General features: G+C 38.3%; 1 protein-coding gene across 11 annotated transcripts in view; it reads left to right on the top strand.

The window, feature by feature from the left end:
• The window catches only part of PIEZO2 (piezo type mechanosensitive ion channel component 2), a 320,203-nt gene that overhangs the window by 278,983 nt on the left and 16,022 nt on the right, over nucleotides 1-25,198 (top strand). For 10 of the 11 annotated variants that reach the window (XM_083826663.1, XM_083826662.1, XM_083826664.1 and 7 more), the window contains 12 exons: nucleotides 577-688; nucleotides 2,341-2,406; nucleotides 5,602-5,768; nucleotides 10,598-10,773; nucleotides 16,796-16,963; nucleotides 19,050-19,442; nucleotides 20,793-21,051; nucleotides 21,578-21,760; nucleotides 21,937-22,189; nucleotides 22,942-23,074; nucleotides 23,536-23,683; nucleotides 23,803-24,017. In XM_083826663.1, the coding sequence (XP_083682789.1) occupies nucleotides 577-688; nucleotides 2,341-2,406; nucleotides 5,602-5,768; nucleotides 10,598-10,773; nucleotides 16,796-16,963; nucleotides 19,050-19,442; nucleotides 20,793-21,051; nucleotides 21,578-21,760; nucleotides 21,937-22,189; nucleotides 22,942-23,074; nucleotides 23,536-23,683; nucleotides 23,803-24,017 (2,273 nt within the window). The remainder of the gene's footprint in view (nucleotides 1-576; nucleotides 689-2,340; nucleotides 2,407-5,601; nucleotides 5,769-10,597; nucleotides 10,774-16,795; nucleotides 16,964-19,049; nucleotides 19,443-20,792; nucleotides 21,052-21,577; nucleotides 21,761-21,936; nucleotides 22,190-22,941; nucleotides 23,075-23,535; nucleotides 23,684-23,802; nucleotides 24,018-25,198) is intronic. The other variant, XM_083826665.1, reaches the window with a different exon arrangement.

The following is a 25,198-nucleotide window of genomic DNA, read 5'->3' as shown; positions in this document are numbered from 1 at the left end:
AGCCATTGTAAAAATTAGGATGAAATTTGAGGAATTCCTGAGTGCTGGGTTTGAGACTATGCACAAATAGTAAATCCACCCATGTTCCAATGTGAAAAGAAAAAAATCATCTAGAGTATAAAAAATGTACAAACACAAATACCTTTACTAAACACTACCACAGTTTTGATGCTTTAGTTAGTAGATTGCAAAACTTTCTCTTAAAATTTCTGTTACTCTTCATCTTGTCTGTACAAGATGTACACATATATAATTGAATGGAAAGACTCAGGTGAAGTAGCCCATATATACAACAGGGTATTAATTCCCAAAGTTCAGAGCATGAATTTTTGTGGGTTCTAATGAAACTTGGTTCACCCACAAGTGTTTTCGCATTTGGTTTTATGCTAGCAAAAATAGCACATGAAAACTCAGAAGATCTGCAGGGGAGGTGTTTGATTTGGGATTCAAAATATTTACTTATCCCTGCAGATCTGAATGCGTTTACTCAAAGTATATAGGCCTGCTTATGGCTTATTCTGTGGCTTACTCTCAAAACATGAAGAACCTTGAAATAAATGAGTTTGTTCCTTCCAGTTTGTTTATCAGGCCTGGATCACTGATCCTAAAACTGCATTACGACAGAGGCGCAAAGAGAAGAAAAGTTTTCAGAAAGAGGAGAAGCGAAGACGAAAAGGATCTGGGGATGGTATGTATGCTTCTGTATTTTGAAAAATTAACATGACAAGGCGGGTCAAGCTGTGTCCTCTCGTTCTACGCAATATGCATTAGGTGAGGTAAAGCAGAAGAGTAGATACATGTGATTTCCATGGATTTGCAAAACACATGCTCAGAACTTTTACCATGTAGGAAGACTCAACACATGGTTGAAACCATCAGCTGTATCAAAACATTTGTGAGAGTAAAGCACTTGCAAAAGAAAGCCAAAACTCCATAAAGGCATAGCCCTGTAAACCAATATCCTAGCAGTTATTGGCATTTCACCAGAATAAAGGAGCATAAATGTCAGGTGTTTGGCCAGCATCAGAGAGAGCAAGGACATTTGCCTTTCACTCCCTCACCTCATAAACACATTTATCTTATTCTCTAGATTTTTCTGGGGTTGCTCAAAGTCTCTTATCTTGATGATAAATTCATGTGTATTCCTGGGGAAAGTTTTGAATTTAACAGACTTAACATTTCCTTTTGAAGGAGTCTTTCATGAGGAAGTTCCTGAAATGCTGTAGTTGAAATAGACCTGTAAGAAAAATTAAATGAAATGAAATATCCACATACTATTTCTTTTTGACACATTTCCTATATCGTTCCCTAAAGAAGGTTGAGTTGGCATGTGGGTAAGAATACCAAGAAGTTGTTTTTTTTCGGTTTCAATGCAGTGCTCAGTATGGAACCTAAGTATCTAGGGTATCTACCAAGTATCTAGTATCTACTCTTAAATGCACAGTGAATTCAGCAGGTATCAAAAAGAAAACATGCAGTCATTACTAGTTTTTGACTGGCACTGTAAAATCATTCATATCTCTGGGAAAAAAAAAAAAAAAGTTTTAAAAGTAGTTCATCTCTTCATTTTTTACTTCCTTTAAACAAGAAAAGAAAATAATAATTCGGAATTTTAGAGATGGGAAAGAAGAGGGCCCATTCAGGCTGAATCAGTTGGACTTTCCCTCCATCCATCATCTCCACCTGTCAAAAATAGGGAGCTTATAATTTGACAGCTGCCAATGAAGCTGTAGCTGCAGTTTTGGGATACTAGATAGAAGGAGACTAATCTGTCCTTCAGTTCTGCCTGTGACTCTCTGCATCCCTGATCTGCTATAGGCCAAAAGAAAAGCACATGGTAGTCTCAAACCAGTTCTGCTGCTTCATTTCAGCCTGAAAGTCCCACTCAGTTCGTTTGGGCTTAATGGGTCAGGGTCAGGAGGAAATCAGAGCAATGTTCAGGTCACCTCTTGAAGAAGTTGAAGAAATGAGCTTGAGTGTGTTACTGGAAGGAGAGGCTTTTGCAGCTGGGCAGCTGGAAAAACTGCAACTCTGAATTGCATGTCTTTACTCTGAATTGCATGGGTTTACTACAGCAGATGTTATTGCTCAGCAGACGACATAGTAAGAAAATGCCATTGGAAATTACAAGAGAGGGGTGGTCATCCAAAAACACCTTCGCTGACAGGGTAGTCTCCTCACTTCAGTACTTTAAAAATGGAAATCTGCTTTCTCTTAAACCAGTAGGTGAGAAACCAGTCACTTCTGCTTAGTAACAGTAGCATTTTCTAGCTTGAATGGGATTTGAATCTGCACTTCCGTAGGCTTAATGTTCACTGTTTCACTCATTGCTTTCAACAGGTGGTACTGATGCAGACTATGAAGACAGTGAAGAGGAACATGTCAAGAAGAAATCTGATGGACCAGGTATGAACACAGAAGTTTTCTCTGCTGTTACAGTGTAGTTGTGACAGGTGGGGTAAGCAGCATATCACAAAAATATCGTTGCAGAGATCCAGGCAAGCATAAAGCTAGCAAAATCCACTATGAACTGTGTAGTGAGCACTATTTAATAACTTTCAGATTTCTATTGCCAGATTTACAAGTCCTGAGCATAGCAGCTTCCACTCCTGGAATGTAAGCTACTGCACTTATCTCCCCTACACTTTAATAAATGCACCTTCAGGCTCACACTTGATCACTTCTTGTATACTTTAATTATAAAACATCTTATACCTAAGCTTAGCTTCCAATCCTGATTCCATTTAGGTGTGTCTTGTCATCTCCATTGATTTTGATGGTCTGATATTTTATTATTAGCGTGAAGACCTTGCTGTTTTTCAATGTGTTTTAGCTATGTTAAGATACTGCTTCTGTCCAGTGCTTAGGTGTTTAGAGAGGTACAAATAACTGCTCTAAAAGAATGGGATTTTCCCAGTTTTACCCTTTCTCACTCATAGTTAGATCTGAGGATGCTCTGCACAGCAGAAGAAATGGCAGCAGCTTACAGGATCTTGCCCATATTGAAAGTCTTCCTACAAAGAAGTGTAATGGATCATAACTCTAAGCTTGGGTCTTTTTTTTCCTAACTGGAGTAAAAGAAGAAATTACGCTCTTCTCTCCTTTGTCTTCAAAAGCTATTTTTATTCTCTGTTTGGAATTGCTTCCTACAATCCCAGTTAGAATTGTACCTTTGCGTGAGCCACAGGGTGGAAGAGGTTACAAGAATATGAAATATTTATTTCTCATATAATATTCTGGTGGTGTTTTGTGAGCTTTTTTATTTGCTACTTTCTTGTGGTGCAGTCACCTGTGTTAAACATGAAACTGAATCACTCAAACACATCTCAACGGAAATAAAGTTGGTTCTAGACAGGAGTTAGAGAAAGGAAATGAGGTTAATAATTGATTTATATTGGAAGTAGTCAATTTAAGGTGCTTTAACAAGTCCTAAGTAATATGTATTAAAGAAGATAATTAAAAAAAAAAAAGAGTAATTGTTATGAAGCATTAGTGTCATTATTAACCTTGGACCAAATCCTTTCTCATGCTCTCAGGCAGAGAGAAGCCATCTCTGTGTTTGACCCTTGAAGTTACAGTAACAATCTCTGCAAAAAATAAATATTTGTTTCCCTTTTTGAAGTTATTTAGATGTGATCGATCCCCAAAAGATTATTTTTAAAAAGTTTCAGAGAACAGCAAAGCTGTCAGAACAGCTACAGCATCATTAAAAATGTACACTAAATCACCTCCATCCCAGAGAGAAAAACGACCTTCCAGATCAGACTGAAGTGCTTGGCAAAGCACTGTGATGAGACTATGGCATACCAGTGGTGGTCAGTAATAGAGATAATTTTAACCTGAGAGCTGCAATCCTCCTGAAGTCAGTAGCAGAAATGATATACTAGAGAAGAAGAGTGTGGGTTAAAAAAGGCCATTTATATGTTGTATATTTCTGTTTATGAATGCTACATCTTATTGAATTTATTTGTAATATTACATCTGGAATTCAAAGGAAATGAATGCTTCTAGAAGCATAAACAGCTTTATCTTTAATTTCCAATGAAAAGATTTTTTTAGATTCAAGATATATATGCTAAAGTGTGAATACAATTTGAGTAAATAAATCATAAAATCTTCCCAATTCTAAATGATATAGAAAAGGCCTGGAAAAAAAAAAAAAGAAAAAGTAAAATATTATTGAAATAATGGTATGGCCAAATGAAGGCCATAAAAGCTCCTGATTCAGAGATACTGGACTTGTTACATGACGTTACTCAGGTAAATGGTACATAATACCATTTCAGCCTCCACTCTACAGGAATGTACCACTATTGTTTTTTTCCCTTAATTTCTCTCCACAAATATGTGCATACAACTATGCCTGCACACCCAGAGACACATGCATGTTCTTCTATAAGATAATCTTCTTTAAGATATCTTTTGCTTTATTAGTTTCACCTTTGCATGCTTTGTAAAGAGTGCACTCCACAAAGTTTTGCTTGCCACCTTGTGGTACAGTTAAGAATTGCGGTAGTTAAAATCATCACGCTTTAGTGCTTATGTTGGCTTCTTAGTACCTACTTCAAGCATTTTGGTTCTGCATGGCAGATTATTTGCAGTTTTCTATTATCTCTGTCTAAGAGATTGGTTACTGTAAAATTGATCTTAATATCTAGTGTTCTGGGATTAGAAATGTAGCAGGGACAACTAGCTCTGGAACTAACTGGTTGGAAAGAATTTTTTTCTTATTTATGTAAGACTGTTTAAGAATTGAAGTGTGATGTGTACGCTTGGGAGTGAAAGAAAAATAACTGAAACTGCTGCTCTTTAGGTGCAGTCACGAATGCTAAAGGAACTACTGAAATGAGAAATTAACTTGAGGCTGCTGCGTTGAGCTAAAGAAAGCTACAATTGTTGGTATAAAACCATAAACCCTACTCATGGGAAAGTGTAATGCTTTGGCAAAACGGGGCAAAAGTAATGTTTTATAAATGATTTATATGATTACTGCTAGTTGAGCTAGTTGATCTGAGATTGCTGATGACAGTGCAGTCCATTTAAATAAAGAGAAGTTTTGGAAACAGTAAATATGAAGAGGTGTGTTCAGGTGGCTGGAAAACTGGGGGAGAGTCAAAGACCATTTTAGCAGGTTAGACTTTCAAACTGAGCAAAGTTCAGTCACAAAAGGCAAACTCCATGCACGGAGAAAAGCACGTGAGTAAATAGACAGGTAAGGGCTGGTGGAGCAGCTGTTGAGATCACTGGAGCAGGGGATGTCGAATAGTTCTCAAGAGATGCCCAAATCTTTGGGTTTCATTTTTACAGACCTGTACATACAGTGTCCAACATCAGGAACTGTTCATATGACTAGCAATTGCAGGATTGTGGAGTTATGGGGTGGAAAAGGGATTCCAGAAGATAAGGTTAGACATACAGGCAGGAAAATGTCCCAGACAGCCAAAAGGCCTCCAGCCATCTTCAGAGATTCCTTACTATGACAGGGTCTCACAGCCTGGATTATTATTAGACAATAAAGGAAAATTGAAACTAACTCCAAGCAGAAATGCAGAGAAAGACATTTGCATCCATTAACTCTCTGTTGCTTTTCCTCCCCCTTAGATAACATCATAAAGAGGATATTTAATATTTTGAAGTTCACTTGGGTCCTTTTCCTGGCAACACTAGACAGTTTTACAGCTTGGCTTAATTCCATCTCAAGAGAACACATCGATATCTCTACTGTGCTGAGAATCGAGCGTTGTATGCTCACCAGGGAGATTAAGAAGGTAACGCCTTTGGTCTTTTTCTTCTGTTAATGCCATTTCAAGCCCAGTGAAAAATTAAAGGTTGTCTTTTCAGATCAGCTGAAGGCACTGTATTAAGGAGAAAAAATATAAAAACCCAACTTACAGGCACATTTAAAAAATACATCTGGACTCTTTGACTGCTTGCTTTTTTTTAATATTTAAATAATAGAATGCTTGATTTATTATCTGGATGCAAAGCAAGTGTTTGGAAAAATAATTGAGAGATTGATATAAGGATTTGGCTGAAATAAAATTTGGTTTTGAGGGAATGTGATAGATTCAAGTAGAGAGGAGCAGGCACGGCATTTTGAACATCTCGGAAACTATCTCAGTCTGCATATTTCAGCCTTTTCGTAGACCAACTTGCCCTGGAAATGGCTGACAACATGCAGGCGTAATTTTCTTCATTGACATTGAAGCTACATGGTTCCTCAAAAACCAGTGATATATTAGTAAAACTCATTATTATGTAAGATTAACATTACCAGTGTAGCTAGACATGTATTTGGATCTTCAAAATGCAAGTAGGTGATACCTTGCAGTAGTATAAAGCTCTCAAGCATAGGTATTTTTACATATGTCACTAGCTACCCAACTATTTCTGGAAACTTAGCATAGGAGCCTCATTTTTAGTTCAACTCTCATTAGAAGCTGCAGACTATCTCAGACATGAAAAGGTCAAAAAGGTCAACGGCACATTAGTATCCTTGGCCTTAATAAAGCCCCATGCTGCCCGCTCACAGCCACTGCCAGCTGTCACAAAAAGCAGGCTGTCCATGATCCCAGGAGGTCCAAGATGCAGGCTTTCCTGGTCAGGAGACAATCCGTACCCTGTCTGGCCATAAGGCACAGATCCAAAAAGAGCGGGCTGATTCAATATTAATGTTTAGTTACTGTTATTCTCCCCAAGGTGTGTTGCATAGATAGATAAAAGTTATAAAGTCCTCTTCTCTTTAGCCTCTCTTCACATGGAATCTATCCCATGCCTCATATCATCTTTATTGTCCTTCATACCACTTCCACTTTTAATATGGCTTTATTAAGACTGAGTGACCAGAACTATACATTGTTTTAAGGTACGGGTGAGCCACAGATTTATACAGGAGTATAGTTTATTTTCTTTTGCTTTCCTACTACGATCTAACAGTTAAGCTCCTTGATTTCTTTTTAACATTAACTAAACATTTTAGGGGGACTATACAGTCAGATTCTAAGACCTTTGAGACTGAAACAATTTGACATAAATCCTGTCATTTTGTAGGCTATTTTTCCCATTGCATTTCTTTGCACTTGTGAGCACAAAAATTTCATTTGCCCTTTTTTACCAAGGCCCTTCATCAGTATTGCATCAGCTAACTTTACACTTGAATATCACAAATATTTTCTTTTTTCCATCTGTGAACTTTATCACCTCAATGTTTTCCTCTTTATACAGATTATATCTGAATATCCTGGACAGTAAAACTCCTTGGGGGAACCAGTCAATAACCTTCTTCCCTTGTACAGAAAAAAATATGTTGTTTGTGCCCTTTGTTTCTGGAGGACAAGTATAAGAAATATACTTGTCTTTATTTCATGGTTGCTTTATTTCTTATAAAGGTCACTCAGGATTACTCCTGAAGCCACCAATCTTCTTTTTCTCTGGCACTTAGACTATTTTGTCCGTTGGTTCCTGCAGAGCTCTTTGGTGAGCACCATCCAGTCACTATTTTGTTCTCAGCTTTGTCTTACATAAAATAATTACTAATTATTAATCCAGTCATTCCATGGGATTCAAAATATTCCATTGGTGATGTCAGTGACTTTTTCTGCAGTGAACAGGGATACAAAAAAATCGTTTTTTGGTGTTTTTGTTTGTTTGTTTGTTTTGTTTTGTTTTGTTCTGTTGCCCTAACTCCCTAAAAAGCTACACCTCTGTGTGCCTTGACCACCTGTTCATACCCTAACTTTCTGACAGATGATTCTTATGATGTTCTTGAAAATGTTTTTGTTATCAGACTATTGTTCATTTTAGGAAGTGTTGTGGTTTAACCCGGCTGGCAGCTAAACACCACACAGCCGTTCGCTCACCCTCCCCCCTCCCTCTCTGGGATGGGGGGAGAGAAACGGGAAAGTGAAGCCTGTGAGTTGAGATAAAGACGGTTTATTAAGACAGGAAAATAATAATAACAATAATAATAATAATAGTGATAATGGTAGTAGTATTAACAATAATAATGTGTAAGAAAACAAGTGATGCACAATGCAATTGCTCACCACCCGCTGACCGATGCCCAGCCTATTCCCGAGCAGCCGGCCCCCCCACCCCGGCCAGCCACCCCTATATATTGTTTAGCATGACGTCAGATGGTATGGAATACCCCTTTGGCCAGTTTGGGTCAGCTGTCCTGGGTCTGTCCCCTCCCAGCTCCTGCTGCACCCCCAGCCTGCTCGCTGGCAGGACAGAGCAAGAAGCCGAAAAGTCCTTGGCCTGGTGTAAACACTGCTCTGCAACAATTAAAACATCAGCATGTTATCAGCGCTCTTCTCATCCTAATCCAAAACATAGCACCCTACCAGCTACTATGAGCTACTTAACTCTGTCCTAACTGGAACCAGGACAGGAAGTTACTCCTCAACATCTTTTTTGGTCCGATATGCTGAAGTTTTACATTTACCTCTACCAAGTTTATTGTTTCTGTTTTTCCTCACGAATGTCACTTTTTTGAAGGATGTCTTCTTGCTTCTTCCTCCTGGTCTTTTCCATTCTGGTGACTTGAATGTGTGTTTGCAGGCACTTTCATGTCATTTACCTATTCTACATAAGCATATATGAAAAGTAATATAAGCTAATGAACATTATTTTTCTTTCTAATCTTTCTTAATATTTCACAGGCACTCTGTGGCAATCCTGGTACAGTGAATTTATTTAACTCGTGAACTTTATTTAACTTTATTTACTATTTTTGACCTTACCAAGCTATCTTTCATTCCATCCTTCCTATAAAACTTTGATAGTACAACTCTACAGTAATGCTCTTTTTTGTCCCAAGGCTTAGAATTTCATGCTATTTCAGCATCCTCACTTAAAATTACGTTTCTTACTCATTATCCCTTATTTTTTAGAGTTTTAACGTTTAAGTAGAAGTCAGGCTAACTGCCTTTTTATGGCCATTACTTTTTTGGACCTTATTTTGATTGTTCTTTGCTACTGAACTTTAATGAGTCTTTCTTATCCTTTGTTCACAATAGATTTTTTTCTTCATGTTGCTAGCAGCCCGATGCTATTTTGATTACAGTAGAGCCCATATGTCCTTGTGTAGGCCTATGTAGGTTGCTTCAATCTTAAATGTTCTGGTAGTGGGCACCTGTCAGAGAATTTTCTCCAGTTGTTAGCTTTAAAACTCTCACCTTCAGTATTTTATTACAAGAATCTTTCTCTCTTCTTCTATGGAATACTGGGTTCATAATCACAGATTATTCCATAGCATTCAGAAGGCTCTGCATCAGCTCCATATCTATCATTGCTGCCCAAGGAAGGCTTTTGCTGTAACCATCATGGTGACATGTTGTTGTTTTGTCCAGCATGGAGTCAGGGACATGTGTGAAGTTCTTTTGGTTTCTATTCTAACTACAGAGGAACTTGAAATTGAGTCCTTGCTCCATCAGTTGTGGGGTACTTTTGCTGTCATAGCTCTTGTCCTTTATCACAGGCCTGCAATCAAGATAGTGGGTAGTGGGTGCCACAATTTCAAGGGCAGGTTGTCATAATGGCATGAACATTTTTTATTGCAGAAGCAACACAGTGTGTACACAAGCAAACCTAATTAAAAAACTTAAGGTTCGGGTTTTGTGTTTTGTTTTGTTTTTTTTAAGATTTTTTTTCTGATGAATCTTCAGATTATGAACATGCTCAATATAGGACAGTGCTGAGGTCCAGAGTTGAAATACTAGTAACTAATTGTATTAGTAAAGGAAATATGGGCAGTATTTTAGAGTAGCTTGATTATTTCAGCTGGAAAAGTTCTTGCATAAGGCTTCATTATGAATGACTGTTCAAGAGTAGCAATCTCAGTGCATCTTCTGAAGTCAATGCAACTACTAGTAAAATGAGTTTGATGTGTTTCTGCATAAAGAAAGGCTATCAAGTTGTCAGTTTTATTCTTGTTACAAGCCTGTAGCATTCTGTTGGCAGTATAGTCAGAAAGACTTGATTCTGTGCCCAGACCTGGGCTGACAGTTAATAAAACCATCCTTTCATAGTCTTGAAGTCAGAGAGAAAGAGTAAATAGGGAAGCTCTTCAATGTTATTTTCTCAGTTTTCCAACTGTATCCATACTTCATGAAAAAAATCTTATTTTGGACACTAATGAAAATCTAGATCAGTTTGTACGTGATATGTTTCTTTTGTTTCTGTTAAAATTTATAATAATAATAATTGCTACTGGCTGCTAATAAGACCTATGATTTTTCTTGGATTGAGTGGAGCTATCTAAAAGAGCTGTCTCAAAATTTGCTGGAGCCTTATGTTGTGTCATGGTTGCAGGCCATAGCTCATGTTCACACTGAGTGATCTGCACTGCACCTAGCAGAGTTTTGTGGACTATGCAGAGTCTGAAGCCACTTTCATTGCTCCAAAACCCAACACTTCGTGCCACAGTACGTTTAAGTCAGAACCTGACTTGCACTGTGGTGAGAGGTTATTGTTTACTACGAAGCTGTCTGGACAGACTATGTATTGCCAAATGATGGGGAAAAAAAAAAAAAAAAGCAGATCTTTGAAGAATATAACTCTCCCTGCCACGTAACTTTCCTTATGTCTTTTACAGGGAAATGTTCCTACCCGAGAGAGCATCCATATGTATTACCAGAACCATATGATGAAACTTTCCAAGGAGTCAGGACTGGACTCAATTGATAAAAATCCCGGTCAAGCTTCTGGTTTGCAAGCTTCTGAAAGAATGGATAGTTTAGATTCAGCAGCTTCTCGTGACAGTATCTCCAGGTATTCATCTAATTTTATTTTGTGAAGGATAGAAGGATTGTACAGTAGACATAATTTTAGACAGTCTAGGTATTCATGAACTTTCTAATGAATACTGAACAGTCCTTTTGATTTATCCATGCCATTATGACAATGAAAGCTCTGCTATATATTACTATTCCTTTACAGTGGTGCGCTCAATTGCAAGCAGATGATATAACTCCTTTTCCACTGCATGACTATACCACTGCTTTCTGTGGATTTTATACTCACCACTCCTATAGAATTAGGAGTTATTGACAGGGCTTCTGATCTTGTCAAAAATAACGGAAAATAAGAGCCTACTAAGGATGATTTTGGGATACTGTGTTAGGAATTCAGGCCTGGAGTTTAGGGAGCCATCATTCATTGTGAATATTTTGCCTTTGGAAAATAAATTCTTGTCTGTTACACACAAAGAAAAAAAGGCTTTACACTGAAAGAAAGAAAAAAAAAAACAACTCTCTTATGCACACAGATCATCTGAAGAGCCTGATTTCCTAACTACTGTTACAGTCCAGCAGAGCAACACGATGCATGAAATATCCATATCCATATATCCATATTTTTTTTAGAAAAACCACCTTCCTCATTCTTTTCTGAAGATGAATACTGTCAAGTCCCTTTCCAAAACTACTGCATGCTCCTGCTGCTCCATGCACACAGAGGCACATACATTCATTTCCTTCCCTTACAGAGGCAGCCTGTTCCAACCATGTCCCTGGTGTTCTTGACTTTTAAAAGACTGCAGAAATTGTCCAACAGCATCATGAGGAGGAGAAGGGAGGGCTTTGGAAATAAAAGCCTTTTCATAATCCGTTGCATTCTGCTGTGTCCTGTACTTCTCTGAAGTGTAGCAGTATCTTATTGTGTTTGATACTCCCTACAAACTCGGTAGCTTCAGTCTACAGTAGTGCTTAGCTTTTACTAATGACGTATGTGTAGATGCTAGCAGACTGAAAATAATGAGCATTTGCATTCCTTTCTGATGTTATTGAAAAGTAAGTGTCAGAGAGTGTCTGTGAGTACTGTGCTTCAACAAAATATTCACAAATTGCTCCCCAGGGCAAGCACTGGTCTTTGAGAGGTTCACTCCAGTAAAAACACCAAATCCTAGCAAATCTTTTTTGGTGGCTAGCTACCCAACCAAGCAACACCTTCGTGTTTTGTCTCAAAGTTTTATGGGAGTCAGATTACATGAGAAAAATGTAAAGCCAAATTCTATTGCCAGCTCAGTTGGAGTCAGTGGGATATCTGGAGGACAGAATTTAACACAAAATTCATTCTCACTTAAAAACGAAATACTAATAACAGTCCTGCTTTCATTAAATATTTTTTGTCATGCTGTTTACTATAGATAGAAGATAGCATTCTTATCTAACAATGTTAGCAAGAACTTTAACTAGAAGCAAAGGGAAGTCAATTCCATAATGAATTATAAACAAGAAAGACAAATTTTGCAATTTTCCTATGTAAATTGTCCCTTCCATTAAATGGTATCCAGTGTTAAGATTCAATTACGTCTTCTTTCAGAATAAGCACCTATTTGTCACAATGCTTTGAGCATGTTTACAAATTTAAAATCTCTTTCAAACTCAGAGAATTCAGTGATTCTGTGGAGCTGCTTTGCAACAGAAAAAGTTATATCGAATATAGCAAACGTTTCAAATGCGTTACTGTCATCTGTTTCCCCAGATGTCACAGGACCTATTAACAGAGGAATAGCAAAAGCAGTATTGTGACTGGTTTCTCTAATCTTGAATTCTCTTTCTGGTAATAGAAAAGTAAATATTCTTTGACTGGCAGTATTTGCAATTTGTACACATCTGCTGTAATAATAATGACCTGTAATCAGAGGAAGCAAGAATGTGTCTGTTGATTGAATGATAATGCCATCTGTTTTCTGGGGCATACTTGCATGTTTCTTCCTGGGATTACAAAAGAGTTTATGAGCCGTTTTTATAAATGTGTAGTGTTTTAAACTTCATATGAGTTTATCAAGTGTGTGATTTTTTTGAATTGCCCAAATAATAGAGGAGAATATTTTGCATTCGAAAACAATGGTTTCCAGTAACATTAAAAGCAACTAATTAAATCTAAAGCATCCTTGTGATCATGGATCAAGGATTACTGTGGAAAACTTCTGGGAAGAGGTGGAGGGTTTCTGACGAGCATTCTGGTTATCCTTTGGTTGCCCTGCACAAGATTCTGTAGTGAATATTAGCTCGATGAGTAAGATGGGCATGTCTGGAAATAAAACTCAACTTCAGAAGCAGAGAAGCTATTCCATTATAATAATTCATATTCCTCAGGGCTGTAATTACCTAAAGTATGACCTCAGTGCTCTAAACAGTGGATTTTCAGAGGGGAATTCCCAGGGAGAGCAACCCACCTGATCAATTGCAGGAACTGTAAATTTCTCATGAAATTGAAGACTGACCCTTCTAAGTCTTACCCAGGAATGTTGTTCTTAGTCTAGATAGAACTCTAAAAGGAGTTTTGTGGGATTTTCTCTTAAACTAGGGGACACTTAGCTCTTATTTATTTGCTGTCCTTTTACTGTATAGAAGCTAGAGGTACAATGAGGTATTCATAATGTGATTGTTTGGTTTCTCTTTGTGTGTAAATACTCTCGTGTCCTAAAGACATAGTGCAAAGTTCACATGGGCCAGGAAGAGAAGAGACTGTTGCTATTTCTTAACAAACTCATGTGCACCACCAGAACTGATCCGGAGCTAGCATGGTAGAGCATTTCTTGCATTTTTGTTTCCATTTGGCTGATGAACTGTTTCTTAGGTTAAAGAGCTTGTGGGTTTCATGACCTACAGTTATGACAGAGCAGCTAGATGCAAAACCAGTCAGATTTCGGGATATCCAGGGGTTTATACGTGGACCCATTTGTATTCATTTTTATACCTTCACAAATAGCTTCTTCATTTGTCAGCTCTAGCTGTATGTAGGCTTTTATAGGACCTGCAGGTGGGAATCCCTAGCCCTCCTGTAAGACTGCGTAGACAGGTGTCGTCAGAGTGTTTGTGGACCCCAGTTTTTGTCTGTGTTTGCCTCAGATAAAGTGTAGGGCCTGGGACATGGAGTACTGGAGAAGTAAAGTTTGCCTTGGGAGGCAGGAGAAAGGACGACAGGAAAGTCCCAGTTTGGGGCTGGATCTGGGTCTGACTTAGGAGCATGTGTGATAGTAAATGTTTGGGGTTTTTGCTTGCAGGTGTGGGAAGTGTACTACTAGTTCATAAAGGTAATGCCAGTAAGTAACAAATATATGGAAAGAAAAAAGAAAGAAAAAAAAAATAAAATTTGTAAGTCACCCTTTAACTAATAAACTTGCTGGGAAAGATAAATTTGTTTAACCAAAGGGAAGTAATAAAGTAAGAAATTTCCCACTCACACAGGATAAAATCATCTCTGCTATATATATCCCCATTTGAAATGGATACCCGATCAACTTTATATAAAATGCTTGAACTCAGGGCTTTTAATGAACCTTCAATTTAAAATACCTATTCCTTGAATGATTTCAAGAAGCTAATGGTTTTCAAGGTCTCTAAGGACATGAATTTGAAAAGTCACTCAGGAAGATATGCTTGGATTACATTTATATGCTAGTCAATCACTGAGTCAACATCAGCTTTGCCAAATATAAATCTCTCCACTTTATTGGAGTTCTCATTTCCTCCATTTTCTGCAGCATGTTCCTGGAGAAGTACATATAGAATATACACACTGTAGTACAGCTGTTATCTCATACACATACCTAGACATTTGAGGATCTAGAGCAGCTGCTCAGTAGATGCTTCATCAGATTATTCATCCTTCATTTAAAACATCTACCTGATCCATATTATTGCAAGGACTAAATCTGGGCCAATGTTTTCATTTATTAGGATTAATAAATATTTTTCCCTTGATTTTTCTGGGACCCAGGTCAGAACTTATCTGTTGTGGAGGGCAGTTGGAATATGTTTCTTTCATTGAAAAATATATGACCGGCTGCATGCCACTTGAATTTCAATAGCTGTTCTGCTGAAGGTGTTTGGAAAGTTCCAGCTGGGCTATGCCCACTTTTAAAATACTTCAACACCTTAGTAAGAGGTGTTGCTTTTTAAAATAATAAATTCAGCCTTTGAGTTGTAAAATAACATGGATAATACTGTAGCACAGAGACATAAAGGTAACCTACAAATATAGATTGACTACCTGCTGCCATCACCCATATTTTAGCACCAAAACCTCACTGATAGTACAACCCGGCATGCTATACATGATGGGAAGCCTCCTGCATCACGAGCCCTTGGTGGTCAATAGCACAAAGCTCCCACTGACTTCCATGCTGCTGAATCAGGTCTCCAGAGTGGATCTCCTCTTCCTGAAGGAAGCAGCTTTCTGTGCCCCATCAAAATCCTGTGCAGACAGTCCTCCAAGTTTTGTCTGGAGGACACGTGCACCTTTGTGCACACACAGAAATAATAAAGTGGCTTGTAAAGGGTCTTGGCCAAGTGAGCTGACAGGACAGGGCTGCCCCTGCCATTAATATTGTTTTTAAGGAAAATATTTTACAATACCTTTGGTATCTTGGTAGCATTTTTTGTCTAAAATAAGACCAAAATGTTCTTTTTAACCCTGTCCACTCTGTCAAAGATTGTCAGTGAGCATAGGTCTAAGAAAAAGTGCTTTTTTGCTGCACATATTTTGCTGTATTCTTCTCCATTTGCCTGAAGACAACAATTGCAAACAGTCACTTCATACCAGCAGTTTTCTCTTCACTTCAAGCTAGCAAGACCACAGTTACACAGAAAATGCCATTGCACTTCCTTTCTGATCTCTTTCCCTACTCTCTGTGCCCTGGACACATTTAATGCTTGCCAAGGAAGCAAATCTCCAGCTGTTGTTGCTCATGTGCACAAATGGAATCAAAAGAAAGAAGAAAAGTAGAGTGTAAATCCTGCATTTTGGGGTCCTTTCTTCTCACACTATATCTGAGACTCAGGCAGGTGACTGCATGTGTTAAAACACCAGGTCCTTCAACATATGTCATAGACATCTATGTTTTTCAAAGACTTTTACAGGAGAAATAGTTCTTTTACCTACCATATGTCATTAATGTATTTGCTTCTTTCCTGTTGCTATGTTATATGCTTGTATTTAAACATGTACTTTCTTTCACATAACTCATCCAGTTCTTCTTCTTTTCTCCAGTAACACATAAATGCTCAATGTATGGTGTATGTCTCTGGTGTCCTGGTGTATTTGATAAATGAAAGGAGATAAGGGTTTATCATATCTGTTCTCCCTTTCAAGAAGTGCATGTTTCTGATTTTGAAATCATTTTTAAGCTGCAATTGAAATAAATGAAATCTTCTGGAAAGAATCATCAGGACTTCCTACTAAATATCAAAATAAAAGCCATCCCATGCAGCAGGTTATATTTGGCATGCATCTACTGGCTAAGTAACATATCCGATTTGGCTCTTCAGTTCGGAAAGAGGATTAGCCAATGTCTGACAGATATTTTTCTATTTGTGGAATATGAGCATATTCAGGTTTAAGGGCTCTTTTAGGAAATTGGCTTGTACCTATGCAAAAGGTTCAACACAGCATATCATTAACAAAACAGAATTTGTACAGAGGAGGTCCCTTCCCAAAGCATTTTGGGAGGAATTTGGAAATTCTGTGGGGAAACAGAGAAAATAAAACCTCGTAGCCTATGTACGTTGGTGCCCCTGGAAAGCATGTAGAATATCGTGATGTTTTCATATCTCTTTGAATAGTGAATACATAGTTGTTGGCCTTCTATAGCCCCTGTATGAATAGGACTATGAACAATAAAGATGCATTTACATAGTGACCCTAAACAAATCCTTATCTTCTCTCTGAACCTTTTGTCTCTGTGTCTGTGTTTTGCTGCATGGCAAGCACATTCCTGTACTAAACCATGTAGAGTAATATCATTTGTATTTAACATTGTCTTTGTAACTGTTTGCGCTGCTAGCTGCTACACTGAAGCAACCATGCTGTTCTCAAGGCAGTCAACCCTTGATGATTTAGATGGACCAGACACTGTTCCTAAAACAAGTGAGCGCGCTCGACCTAGGCTTCGTAAAATGCAGAGCATGGATATGTCCTCCTCATCAGCTGACAGTGGCAGTATAGTGTCAAGGTGCTTAACTCATGCATGCTTTGTTCACTCATTTACCCATACCATTATACTTGTTGCAGTGTATATAAATTTGCATTTGCAGATCTGTGGTGTACAGAGTGGTTTGCATGGTTAACGGAAGCTTTACTGCCTTCTGTGTCGTGGCACAGTTCTGAGGTTCAAAGTCAGGGTCATAAGATAGGACTTCTTTGTTGTTTCACTTCTTATTCTGTGTTTTTGTTTTTCATCCTTTATTCATGTATTTTTAAAAGTCTGTCCACTACGTTTCATTAAAATGGCTGTGTACAAAGAAACAGACTCTTAAGTCTGTATTTATTCAAAGAAGAGTCTGATTTTTCAGAGTTACTAAGCTGATGATTGTTCTTATAGAAACTGGAAGCTGGAAGTGAAGTTTCTCAGTTAATGCCTTATCCTAAATATGGACTTGGGTGTCTAATTTTAGAAACTGAGATAGGCAAGTATTGGCCCTGTTCTTTCAATTTTTAGTTTTCCCCCACATAGGAAAGATTGTTAAATATGTTTTGATTTCTTTACCATTGATTTACAGTCTGTGAGGTGTTGGAATTAAGAAAAGGAAAATTGCTATGAAAAGATAGTGAATATTATTAATATCCTGCTCAAAAAAACAGTTCAGAGCCATTCACTCATTTTAGAAGGTAAAACTCAGGGATTTATATGACATTGTGAAATAAAAACAGTGTTTCAGCTAGTAATATAAATATGACATTTCAAAGCATATTAGATCATTCTTTTCCAAAATTTTAAGTGTTTTACAAATTTTTAGTGTTGATCAGTTTTGAAGTGATCTGATTTTATGTTTTTTGTGCATTTTAACCAGAATGATTGCTAACAGGAAATATCAAAACATACATCCCAATAACACTGTTTCAAATTCTGATTAAAAGTCTACTAGAAATAAAGTTATCTAACATAGCCACAATAAGTTTAGAAACAGTGTAAAAGGAAAGAGATAGAACTTGGCAGGAAATGGTAGTGCCAGCTGGCTTTGGCAGTGAGGTTTTCTTAAAAAGGTTATACTTTATGTGAAATCATGGCCTCATTCATTTCTCTGGAGCTGTGTGAAACCTGGATTTGTCTCTGTTGACATAGAAGTACACCCAGCCAACAAAAGACACTAAGTTGATGCCTTTTGTCTAACCTTTGGAGAGAGGCTGAAATGGAGATTGAAATAAAGAAAGAGTAGTGTTCTAGGGGAAAGATAAAAAAAAAAATACTTGTGAGGGAAAAAAGGGTGAAAGCAAGGCCAAGAAAATTTGTAAAAGATGATGGTGTCCAGATTCCCATCTGGAGTCATCAAGCTGCATGAATTTACATCAGCTAAAACTGTTGCACAGCACAGAGCATTAGGAGAGAAAGTGATTATGGACTTGCAAAGCCGACAGTAAGCAAGGTGTACAAGCAGAGAATTGAACAGAGTGAATAAGAACAGTTGAAAAAGAATGTAGGTCCATATGGAAGAAAAGCAGGCAGGTAAAGTTAAAAAGAAATGAAGACTGTAAAGAAGAACATAGGGCAATCTGAAGGTAAGCAAGATACCCTCTTACTGGAACAGTTTTATAATCTGGATTGCATTTCTCCATTTTTGCAATTTTCTTGTTCTTTTACTTGGAATCCAATTTGACATGTGTTTTCAGCTAGTTTTCCAGCTGTATACAGGGTGGTTGTTAGAAGCACCATGTTTAGAAGGAACCCCACAACTGTCTATCATTCACCACAGAGCATGCTTTAAATAGATGTAACAGCAAGTTCTGGTTCTGGTAAGAAAGTGTTTAAACTGCTTTCCGAAAGCTCTTGATAATGATATTCATTTGTCCTTTCCTGGTGTGAAAAGATAGTGAATCACTGTGAGTACACTGGCATGCCATTCGGGGGCAAACAGACCCAGATGGTCCCTCTGTGTAAGAAGAGATCATGTTGTAATGTTCTCTACCAAGCGATGTGAACTTTGAGGGTCTTGGGGTGCAGTGGGGTTGCTCAGCTGTCTGCATAAAGGTAGAATGAACAAATTTCATTTTGTGATAAGCCTCATAAGCCTTAACTCTCTCTCTTTATCCTGCCTTCACAGTGAACCTACGCAGGTCACCATGCTCTATTCTCGTCAGGGGACGACAGAAACCATTGAGGAGGTAGAAGGGGAGCATGAAGAGGAAGGAGCTCATTCTGCTTCAAGGCAGGATGAAGAGGAGGTGGAAGATTATAGCCTGGGTTCAGAAGGAGCTGCACTTACTCCTGATACTGATGTGCCATTGTACTCCACCGTGGATAGCAATGCAGAAGCTCCACCTTCCTATAGCAAAGCTGTCAGCTTTGAACACCTTCCTTTTGGCTCCCCCGATGACTCAGCTGGTAAGAGCCTCATGATGGTGAGCCCAGATGACAGTCGGACGGACAGACTTAATGATACGATTCTCCCTCCATTGACGCATGAGCTAACGGCTAGTGAGCTGCTTCTGAACAAGTAAGGACCTTTGAGTGGGGAAAATTTTTGGTCCCAGTCTCTGAAGTTTTGCCATTGTGGTTTTTTTTTTGTTTTTGTTTTTGGTTTTTCTCTCAGAACTAGTCTATGGTTTTTTGATACAGACCTTGTGCTAAGTTTGATTTAAGGGAAGAAGCTCATTTCCTGTGCAGTTGTTCTAATTACAGATTTCTAAAATGATTCAAATTCATGCTGGAAAGAATCTCTGCTTTCTCCCCAGATACCATAGCTAATTGTTCCAATTAGCATCAGATTTCTGTACTCCAATAGCCATGGGTTCAAGGGCTTTTCTAAACATTCCATGCGGACAGGGCTTCTCTTCTCCAGACAGCTGTGATTTCAAATAATCTGCTTCCAGAGCTATCTGGGAAAATGTTTCTCTTTTTATTATTTTGGATTACTATAAGGGAAACTCTGACCTTTGGCAGACTATTTGTTTAAGCCAGTAGTATTTGAAGGCTATGTAGAGAGACCACCTTGCTAAGTGCTTTCACAGGGGATAGGATGCTCCCTCTTTGCTCCTCAGACAGTGTGCTCAGTAGTGCCAGTGGGCTCAAATGGTGCCACAGCTCTTCTTCCTCTGCTTTCTGGCCTGACCCAACTGAGGGAGAGTTTCCATGAGTGTAATGACAAAATCTTAAACCACCTTGCAAACTGACTACATCCCTACATCTAGAGAGAGAGAGGCTGTATAGATCTGACATTGTAAATGTAAATGTAAATGTAGTGTCCTTTCTTCTAGCTGTCCATAGTTGTTCTGACTTTCCACCTAGATCTCAGATGAGGGCACTCCTTAGGAAAAGGAAAGAGAATTGAATATGTGGGATTTATGTAGTAGTTTCTTGCTGCCTTTTCTATTATTTGAGTTAGGTAAGTGGGAGGAGATCGGGCACATATAATGATCAAGAGCATTTATTATGTTCTAATCTCATGTTGTGGGGCTATTCATACCACGCATATCCTGATGGACCTCTGGATCTTCTCCTAATTCCTGCCTGTGTTAATAAATCAGATACGAATCCAGACAGGGCCACACCAGCATTGTGTGATTTACATGAAGTGTGCTGGCTGGGCGACTGTAGGAAAGCTACCAAGTCAATTCTCTGGGTAAATTAAAAAAACATCAGAACAGTGCTTCTAATTATTTTGCTTGAAGTTTTGTGAGCTTAGATACAGGTTATTTGATTATAATACTGAATCCCATTTTTTTTTCCTTCATTATACTCGCCAACAGAATCTTATAGTTTTTCAAAAGGAAAAATAATAGCAATTAGCAAAGCATCTCTTGTGAATTTAATTTTTATTTAATTTATTGCACTGTGCTTCTAACAGGATGTTTCACGATGAAGAGCTAGAGGAATCAGAGAAATTCTATGTTGGTCAGCCTCGAGTCTTGCTTCTTATTTATGCCCTGTACAATACCTTGGTGGCCCGGTCAGAAATGGTGTGCTATTTTGTGATCATTCTTAACCACATGATCTCTGCCTCCATGATAACCCTGGTGCTTCCCATCCTTATATTCCTTTGGGCCATGCTGTCTGTTCCTCGGCCAAGCAAACGCTTCTGGATGACAGCCATTGTCTACACTGAGGTATGTTGATGTTTTTGCAACTCTGTATGTCGAACCTAGAAAAGTGAAGTTGTAAGCTTTGCATGGTCTCTTTTCTGGTTTTGATCTCTAGGATCCAGGGGCCTGTGGCCTTTCATATTAGTATAAATATTTTCTAACATCCTTTGCAATTTCTGTGGTATAAGAAGGTCTTGTTTGTGTTTTTCTTCACTGCAAAAGGTGACATAGGTGACATCCTTCCTGGCATGTAAAGCAGTTATCACAGAAATGGACCATTTATAATCAGCTACTGTGTAATCGGTAATCAAGCGACAGCATACACTGCCTGTGGTGTCTCAGGTACCACTGAGCACTATCTGTTGGTAAATGCTGATTTTAGTCATTGATGAACTTTTTGCTCAGGAAACATAAACTGTTGTTCCTCTGTAGCAGTGAATGTTTGCTAATCTTCTTAAAAAGCTGACAAAATAGTCATATGTGTCTCCTCTTAATGTTATGAGGCTGCCATGCTTAGAAAACACCCCAAGTGTGTTGTGTTTCTGAACAGGTGGCCATCGTCATCAAGTACTTCTTCCAGTTTGGCTTCTTTCCTTGGAATAAATATGTGGATTACACAAAAGATAAACCTTACCATCCACCCAATATCATTGGCATTGAGAAGAAAGAGGGCTATGTGCACTATGATCTTGTTCAGCTCCTTGCTTTATTCTTCCACAGATCCATTTTAAAGGTAAAATGATTTTTTATTTTATATTTAATGTTTTCGGTTTTTTTTTTTTTAGTCATTCATGTTATATTCCAACACAACAAATTTGTCGTCCCCCTAGTGAACACTGTGATAAATGTCTACGATAAATATCGTAACATAAATACAAGTTTGAAATGCTCTTCTTTTTCTTCCATTAGTGCCATGGATTGTGGGATGAAGATGAGAAAGGGGACAGCTCCAGTAATAAAGAGGATACTGATGATGAGCTCTCTCTGACAGGAGGCAGGAGAGACTCTTCAGGCTCTATGAAGTCTGTCAATCTTGCAGCATCAGTGGAGTCCATCCATGTCCACTTCCCCGAGCAGCAGACCGCAATCAGGAGGAAGAGCTCTAGCAGTGCATCACAGCTTTCTCACAGATCCAGCTTCTCCTCTCACAGATCTAAGAGAGGTAAATGTCATGGCATTTCTGGGATTTGAAGAGCGAATGATCATTTCCCATAGGATCATCCTGCTGAAACATTGTGCTGTTGCTGTGGAGAACACAGAGACTACCGAATGCTGTTGCTCCTCTGTGAGGAAATAGGATATGAACCAAAATATCTTTTGCATTTGAACACGCTCCAAACCTTCCTAAAGTTCAAATGGAGAGCTGTACTTTGTGATTCAGTATGTTTTTAAAATGACATTACCCAAAAGCTGGGAAAGGAACGTTCAGTGTGGCCCAAATCCAGAATTTCTGGTTCAGTATAATCCCCAGCTAGAGGGAATTCAAAGCACATGTATTTCTCATATCTACATTTAATGGTACTTAAAGTGGAAAAAAAAAAAGAAAAAAAAAAAGATTAGGAATATTGAAACAGATTACCTCTTCTGAAAAAGAAGGGCTTACTACAGCCTGAATAATGTATATTACCAATTGAGATGACTGAGTCAGAACAATCAAGAATTTGCCTTTGGCACTATTCTTCTCATTTTAGTTATTAATCTAGATCTGCTAGTTGTTAAACCTATACTGGATATTGTCAAGATTTTATTGTATCAGAAAAAAATTACCATATGGATTTATTTCAAAGCGTCTTTCAAATGTGGGACTCAGCTTTGCGGTAGAATTTTCCAGATATATTACTTTCTAGTTTTTGTATTTAAACTTTGAATTTGAATTAGCTTCCTTCTCTTCTCTTTCCCTCTCCTTTTTCTCAGGAAGTACCAGTACAAGAAACAGCAGTCAGAAAGGAAGCAGTGTGTTAAGCATCAAGCAAAAATCTAAGAAAGAGCTTCTTATGGAAAAGTTTCGAGAACAAATGATCAAAGCCAAGGCCTTTACAATTAAAAAGTGAGCAAAGTGCAGAGTTGTATGGGCTTGGGTGGGAGGTTGCAAACAGCTGACTAATGCAGTAAAATTTTAAAGAGAGCAGGTTACTGATTCTGTTAATTCAAATGGAAGAATGGATATGTATGCTATTCATTATATTGGTATGCTTTCACCCTAAGTCCCTATGTCCCACCAGCTGAACTTCAGACAAATTAGCAGAGGTTCAGACAGCACTGCAAGGGTGTTTACCTGTCTGATATGTAGCTAAATCTCCTGTGTGAACTGATTTGGGTGCCTATGTGTATTTCTACCAAACATTGCTTAAGCAGCAATCAGTGCAAGGAACTGGTGTCTCTGTTGACCTGTGAAGAGGCTGTCAGAGAAGTGTATCTTCACAAACATTACTCATATCACTTCCAGACACTTTTCTTCAGTGCCAGTTGCAGTGTTGTTAAATTACATTGTGATCATTGTTGTTTTAGGACTCTCCAGGTGTATGTGCCCATCAGACAGTTTTTCTACAATCTTATTCATCCAGACTACAGTGCTGTGACTGATGTGTATGTGCTGATGTTCCTCGCAGATACAGTGGACTTCATCATCATTGTGTTTGGATTTTGGGCTTTCGGGGTATGTCATAGAGGGCATCTGTATGTAAATTGTCAGTTGGGACCCTTGACTCTTGTGGATGCTAGGTTCCGTGTGAGTGTCGTCTTTCCTCAACAACTCTGTAACATTTTCCTTTTCAGAAACACTCTGCAGCAGCAGACATCACCTCTTCATTATCAGAGGACCAGGTCCCAGAGGCGTTTTTGGTGATGGTGCTCATTCAGTTTGGTACCATGGTGGTAGACCGAGCACTGTACCTCAAAAAGACTGTCATGGGAAAGGTCATCTTCCAAGTCATCCTTGTTTTTGGAATACATTTCTGGATGTTCTTTATCTTACCTGGAGTGACAGAAAGGTATAAACCTTATAATTGGACAATATGGGTTGAAAAGTCATGCTCTACCAAGTTATTTGAATGTAAATTTGAGAGGGTTATAGCTAAGCTTTGGAATCATAAACAAATTTCTTAGTCTCATTCCTAAACAGAATGTCAAAATGTCTTTCTACAGCAGTAACTGTGGCCAGTGTAGGTTTGAGGAGGTAAGAGCTAGATTATACAAGTATGCAATGAAATATTCTCAACTTGGGTCAAAAAAATAGCAGGTGAGAGAAAGTTTGCCTGTAACTGACCATTCAGCTGAGACAATGTTTGCCTCTGGTTTGGTTTCCCACTCCCAAGACTGGTTTATGTCTTTTATGAGATAGCTGCTGGATACAAACTGAAGTAACTCAGAGAGCAGTGATCAGAATTTTATTCCTCTCCCCTTCCAGCTATGCCATGCATTCCTCCCTTTACACCCTTCTTTCATATCAGGAACCTTGCTTTTTTGGCTGCACACTGATTTAGAAGACTTAATAGAAAATGTCTCTCTCAGGGTAACCTGTACCTTGTCACTCTCCTGGAATGTGTGAACTAACTATGGATTTGAATCTCCTTAGAATGAAGAAGGTCTAAAGCCCATGTCTCTTCTGAAGAGCAAAATTTCTTTTCCCCTGCTTCTGTCACATGGCTTTGGAGGTGGTGTGGATGTAGTCACCTGCTGTATGAAATCTTGTATGACTTGCCTGGTCCAATGGACCTGAAAATCTAACATCTCTTATTGCATGGCTCAAAGCAGTCTGCTCTGCAGAGGGGTTAATGTTTCTTCTCTAGTGTTTGGCTAACTCCCCTCCTACTTTTGACTTTAAACTTTGCTTTACTCCATTGACTACATAGAGAATTTGGGCCTGTCACTTGGGCACATTTCACTTCATAAACAGTTAAGTTATTGTAAGGGAAAAACAAAATAGGAGCATAATGTAAGAAAGAAAGAAAGAAAAAGTCTTATTTCCTCTTAAAAACTGATTGTTTTATTTTTCCTCAGTGCAGTAATAATTGCGCCCCTATTTTAATAAGTGTATTTTTCAAGTGTATCTCTTATCTACTGAGCATTGAAAATTGAGATTAAATTTTTAGCTTGATTTGGCAACTTAAAGGGCAAGAAAATAATTTTGATATTTTTGGTGCCTTCACGAAATATTTATGTCATGTTGTTA

The sequence above is a fragment of the Anser anser genome, assembly GCF_964211835.1.
Source record: "Anser anser genome assembly, chromosome: 2".
Lineage (NCBI taxonomy): Eukaryota > Metazoa > Chordata > Aves > Anseriformes > Anatidae > Anser > Anser anser.
The sequence above is the reverse complement of the archived record's forward strand: the minus strand, read 5'-3'. Positions and strand labels throughout refer to the sequence as shown.